This window comes from Phaethon aethereus (assembly GCF_964289735.1).
Source record: "Phaethon aethereus genome assembly, chromosome: 5".
Lineage (NCBI taxonomy): Eukaryota > Metazoa > Chordata > Aves > Phaethontiformes > Phaethontidae > Phaethon > Phaethon aethereus.
The window spans coordinates 27,243,295-27,249,301 of NC_138579.1; the positions used below are offsets into that span (position 1 = coordinate 27,243,295).

The 6,007-nt window shown below is 52.2% G+C and overlaps 1 protein-coding gene across 1 annotated transcript in view; it reads right to left on the reverse strand.

Annotated features, from left to right (window-relative positions):
- Nucleotides 1–1,187, reverse strand: part of YLPM1 (YLP motif containing 1) — a gene marked incomplete at both ends in the record, with an annotated part of 35,951 nt that extends 34,764 nt beyond the window's left edge. Inside the window, one exon of the mRNA XM_082000552.1 lies at nt 150–1,187. Within this exon, the coding sequence (XP_081856678.1) occupies nt 150–1,187 (1,038 nt within the window). The remainder of the gene's footprint in view (nt 1–149) is intronic.
- Nucleotides 1,188–6,007: the final 4,820 nt, after the last annotated feature.

Sequence of the window (6,007 nt, forward strand, 5' to 3'; positions counted from 1 at the left end):
TCCAAACCTTTCAAGTATTATGCAAATACAGCGTGTTTATTAACTGCCCTTACTCGGAGATCTTTGCAACACCCAGTACCTGCCAGTGGCCAATGGCCACCACTGCCCTGGCGACTTCCCGCTGCTGGCCGGGGCGAGTCCTGCCTTACCTGGGGAGTCATGGTGGAGGGGTCCAGCTGCTCGGTGCCAGCCGCCTCCTTGGCGGCACCCTGCGCGGCCTCCGGCTGGGGCAGCGACGGCTGGGTTGGAGGGAAATGGGCCTGCGACGGCTTGGCCGGGGGAGGGATGGAGGGCGCCAGGCTGGGCTGAGCCGGCTGGGAAGGGGAGGCCTGGGAGGAGAGCAGGTAGGGCTGGGGGTGCGCCATGTAGCCCTGGGCAGGGGGCGGCAGGTAGGGCTGGGAAGCGGTGGCCGGCGGGGGCTCCAGGTAGGAGGGCGGGGGCTCGGAGAAGGTGGGGGGCGGCTGGGAGGCCTGCGCCCGGGACAGGTAGGGCTGGAGCGGCGGGGACTGGGCGGGGGGCGGCTGGGCCGGGGGCAGGTACGGCTCCGCCTGGGGGGGTGGCAGGTAGGCCTGGGCGGGGGGCAGGTAGGCTTGGGCGGCGGGCTGCGGGGACTGCGGCGGCGAAGACAGCTCCATGTCCATGGGCACCGGCGAGGAGGGCACCGGCTCGCCCCAGTCGCCGTGCCCGCCCGGCGGCTCCTGGCCGTCGCGCTCCCGGGCGGCGGGCGGCTTGCGGGCCGGCGGCGGCGGCTCGCGGTGGGCGAACTGCTTCTGGTAGCTGCGGACCGGCGGCGGCACGGGCGGCGGCGGCTGCTGCTGCCAGTCGGTGAAGGAGCCGGGCAGCGGCGGCGGCGGTAGCCCCGGAGGGGGCGGCCCCGGAGGCGGCGGCGGCCCCAGCAGCACGGACTGCAGCTGCTTCTGGTGCATCTGCTGGAGCTGCTGCAGCTGCGCCAGGTGCTGCTCCTGCAGGCTCAGGAACCCCGAGGTACCGGTGGGCGGCGGCGGCGGGGCGGCGGCGGTAGCGGTGGGGGGCGCGGGGCCCGGCGGCGGGTAGCTGGGCAGCGGCATCGGCGGGACGGCGGGAGGCGGCACGCTGGGGGGAGGGATGGGCAGCGGCGGGGGCGGGATGGAAGTGGGCGGCGGCGGGTAGTGCCCCGCCGCCCCGTACAAGCCCCAGGCCGGGTACATGGCGGGGCTGCGGCGGCGGGAGCGGAGCGGAGCGCGGCGCTTCCACAGGCCGCGGCGGCGGCGGCGCGTGCGGCCGACGGCGCCTGCGCGGGGAGGCGTGCCGCCCTCCCAGGCAGTAGAGCGCGAGCGGGCGCTAGAGCGTCGAGCGACGTCTCTCGTCGAGGGGGGCGGTGTCGACACCGCGCCGCCTAGCGGGCAGCCGCCGTCACTGCGGGAAGGAGGACGCTAACCTAGCGACAGGGCGCATAGAGAGGGGCGGAGGCGAGTCCTAGAGCGGCGCTTCCCGCCCGTGCCCGGTCGGCTTGGACGAGGAAGAGGCAGACGACAGAAAGGAGCGCGAGCGGACTCCGGGGAGGGTGGGGGCTCCATTTTGTGCAGGGGGGCTACGAGCAGGCGGGTCCTGCCGGGAGCCCGCAAGCGCCCCTGTAGGGCTGGCCCAGCCCCCGGCAGGCTCGCGCAGGCCGTGGTGCTACCGGGGCGGGGGCGCCGGTGACCCCGGTTACCGCGGGGCGGCGGCGGCGGCCATGTTTCCGCGCCTGCTTGTAGTTCCCATCACGGCTCCGGCCCACGGAGGGTGTCGCCGTGCCACTTCAGTCCCACGGGGCTACGGCAAACCCGGTGTCGGTGACCCGAGGTGCGATGGCAGAGCTAATTAATTGTTGTTAGCGATTGAAGCGTGAAATGAGCGCGGCCATAAACCCAGCTGAGCCAGGCCTCGGGAATGGCATGGCGATGCGCAGGGGCTCTGCGGAGCCCGTGCACAGGGACAGGGGTGATGCTACGTCGTCCATCCCCAAGAAGTGACGTGAATGATTTTGTTTCATCTTCAGTGAATATGCTGGTGATAGACCCGAAAGGCAAAAATGAGAATGGAGCAGCCAATGTGTGAAATTGCCTCATCCATTACAGAAGCAACTGCACTGAGGAGCAGGAAAAGATTTTTTTCTTGTGTTTGTGTCTTCCCGCACTGAAGTATGAGTTAAACATAAATATGTTCTGCAGCCAGTTAGCAAAGACTTATGCAAAGTGCTGAACTCCCATTGTAGAGAAAAGACGAGGGCTTCTGTGTGTGAATTCCAGTAGGTGGGCAGCGAAGCCTAGTGGCTACTGTTTAGGTCACCAGTGCAGCAGCTGCTCGCCCTCCTTCCCAAATACAGAAAACCTGAGCAATTTTTCTCATGTTCAGTCTCTAGTTCACGGCTGGTGAATCAAGGATCCCTGGCCAGTGGAAAAAGGCAGGTGTTAGAGGAAAAGTCCAAAGACTTTTCAGTTGGGAGAAAACCAGATTGTTAGGTAGAGAAAAAGCTTTGTCTTTTCTGCTGGAAAAGCTGGACTTTGTGTTCATTTGTTGTTAAATTCCAAGGAATCCACTGAGGTAATACACTATGAATGAACAAGAAAAGCTTCAAGCAGAGTGTGAACTCAAGTTACAAGATGCAAATCTAAGAATTTTTTTTAATTCTTTTAAAAAGAATTTTAAGAACCTTTAAGAATTCTTTTAGAATTCTTTAAGAACTATCTTAATTAAGTTAATATATGTAGAATTGTCTTTTCTTTAGCATCCTTTCTTCTCATCTAGAGGTGATTATTGATCCTTTTCTGTCTAGGGTGGTGCTCCTTTAAGATCTCTCTTGCAGTGAATATGACTTCTAGGTAGCATTTGTACTTTTAGCCCCTCCATCTCCACATCGTACACGTACTTAACATTTATATCCCCGAGCTCTTTGGGCCAGTTTACTCACTGACTAAGGTTTCGAAACTGTCCTTTCAAAATAGGGAATTCCTGTTGCAAACATCTTTGATTTATCTTCCTGATCGATTCACTCAAAGTGAACTCTCTTGTGATGAGTTTACTCATGCAGTTATTTCCTGCAGGCAGGTCTCTCCCAATAGTCTTGCTGTTTGTTGTGGTTACTCAATATTGTGAAGAAACCTGTTACTTCCCTTACAAAAAAATACATGTGTACTCAACCATTTTCAGAAGCAATTGTTTTGCAGCCTACATTGAGGAGGCCAAAGTGTAATTTCCAAATAACTTGACAGATGCTTTTGTCAATAGCTGGATCTGATTTGTGCAGCAGTAGACGCGACTCCCGCCAGCTGAGATACATTGGCTTTACCCAACATTACCTTGTCCTAAAGCCAACCCTGTTAAGTCCACATTATGCCCTCTTACTCTTTTACAGTCTGTAACATTAATGTTTGTCATCATGCTGGTTTTAGTTAATTTTTCTAATAGCTCATGCTCTTCCTGCTTCTAAGTGCTATTCGACCACATTTCAGTTATCCCTCAGTTAACCAGTGTCACATCTTGGATCAGCAGCTTAAGTTTCTTCATCTGGTGGTAATGCTGCAGCAATCTTGGGCCTTCTGGTGACCCCCAGAAAGGAGTAGAAACTACTTTCTCCCATTCTTTGTGTAACTTCAGGCCTCCTTTTTGTGGCTTTTCTGATTGTTTTGCCTTCTGAAGCTATGGAAACTGGCTACAGCAAGAGACAGGATGTTAGGGGGGAGGTTGGATTCCTTAGAGTTACTGAGAAACATTGCAGGCATCTGTTTGATATCTAACTCATGTGCAGGTTTAAACCAACTGCCAGAGTTTGGTGAAGAAGGAATTTCTCTTCTGGTTTGGACTGGCAGAGTTCTGCATTTGTAGGAACATCAAAGCATTCTCGCTTATCAACTCTTTCCTGTTATACAGATAATGATTTTTCCTCCTTCGACAAACTGTAAGTTCGGTCTGAGGTTTGGGATGCTGTGGTGTGCATGGAGTAAATACTTCCTTGTGAACTAAATGTCTGGTACACAGGTTCCCTGGGACTGCAGGGAAGCACTCGATAAACACAGGACAGGAAAGGACCACCCAAGTTCTCTTCTGACCAGGCTCTTTGAGTTAATACCCAAGTTTTTCTGTCTTGCTGATTATATTCAATTTATGAAAATTTCCTGATGGTTTTGCTCACTGCCAATAGTTTCTCCCTGTTGCTCATCCTCCAACCCTCTTAACACTTCTTTAAGAATTGCCTTATGCCTATTCCAGGTTCTTCCTCCTGTTACTAAAACAAGCAAGGCAGATTACAAGGAATGTTAATTTAAGGAGTAAAAGACTTCAGTAAATGGGCTCGTCTGCTTTGATTCCTACCCACAGTTCATGTTACATACATATATTTTTGCTAAGTCCCTCCTATAAGCATTCTGCTGGCAGGCAGACATTCCGCAAATTCATCATGTTGCTGTGCCTTTGACCTCTTCTCCAGTGCCAGAAAGACTGCTACCAAATGTTACCATGAGCATCCATTTCTTTCTTCTCCAGTCTCCTTCAGTTTAGGTTAATTTGAGTGAAGTTACTTGCACAGGAACAATTCTAGTTAACTCTGTACTTGAAGTCTTTCAAAACTATAATTATTCTGAAAAACAAGTTACGCAGATCAAATCCTACAACTGTTTCTCAGTCATTTGACTAAACATGGTCTTCAAGTGTTTATGACAATAGTTAAACATTTCGCTTGAAGAAATGTCACTTGGATTGAGAGAAGAAAACTAAGGATATTATTTGTGAAATGTACAATTATACTGAGTGTCAACTCTCAGGCTTGTTGGCTACCCTCTTCTTGGCTGGAAGCAGAGAAGATGAACTTCAGTTGTGACAGCTTGGAAGAGGCTATGTTTTGAAAGTGTCAGTATGCCGTTATTTCAGGGATGAGTTTACTAGGTGAGCCTGCAGCAAGCAAAGAGACAGTACGAGGGGTAAGACTGATGTGTTCCCAAAGTTTCCTGCAATATCTGTAGAGGCAAGGTGCTAGCAAGAAAGTTATTAGCATGTCAGGGCATTTCCCAAGGACAGATGATTAGCAGAGGACAGGTATTATCTTCACTGTACATCTGCATACAGACAGCTGAGTTCAGCTATTCTCTGCAGCCTGGACCAGTGTAAGGCACCACAGGATAAAAGCTCTATTAAAGTTTGGAAATTTTTCTTAATTATATCAAGAATATAAATTTTCAATCTTCTCCTTTACTATAACGCCCACTCCAGCATTTTGGCCAGGAAGCACGCTACGGCATTTTGGCCCCTGGTGACCCTCGTATTGTTTCTCTCCTCTCAGCCTTAAGACAATTCTTCACACCGCAGAGCAGAGATCAGAAGAGCAAATTATATTGCTAAAAATTAGAGAGTAATGGAGAAGACGTGAGAATGAGGAGTTACAGCTTTGAAATATTTTTTCCACTGCACTTGTCCATGTGGCTTAACCATCTCTTTTTCCCTCCCTCCTCTGAGCACCTCCTTCCTTGCAGGAAATGCTGCAGGTCTCTGTGAGACTCTCTTGATCCATAGCCGTTGCTCTGGATTCCCCCCACTTACTCTGCTCCCAGCCCACATCAATACTTTTCCCAGTTTGATACCTTCCTGTCAAAGTCTGGTACCTTCCTCCTCTTCCCTGACACCTAACGAAAGGCTTTGAGATACATAGGTGCCAAGCAAACAAGAGGGAGAGGTCTGTCCCAACCCAACCCCATCCTCCCGCCACCACGCTGCATACAAGCAAAAGGATTGAGCTGCCAGCTAACTCAGTACAGACACAGGAATCCAAGCAGAACACTTAACACTTTGTACAGTTGAATAAAAGCCCATCAGTTCAGAACTAAAATCTTCCAGACCACTGGTGCAGAGAAGGGACACCAACTGGTGCAGATTTGATGGCTTTTTGTCCAGAAAGCAGATTCCAATTTGTTCGTGGGACAGGTGTCGGGGAGTTTCCTAGAAGAATACTTGTCCTGTTGCAGGTGCAGCAATAAGAAACTTCTAAAATTTCTGTGGT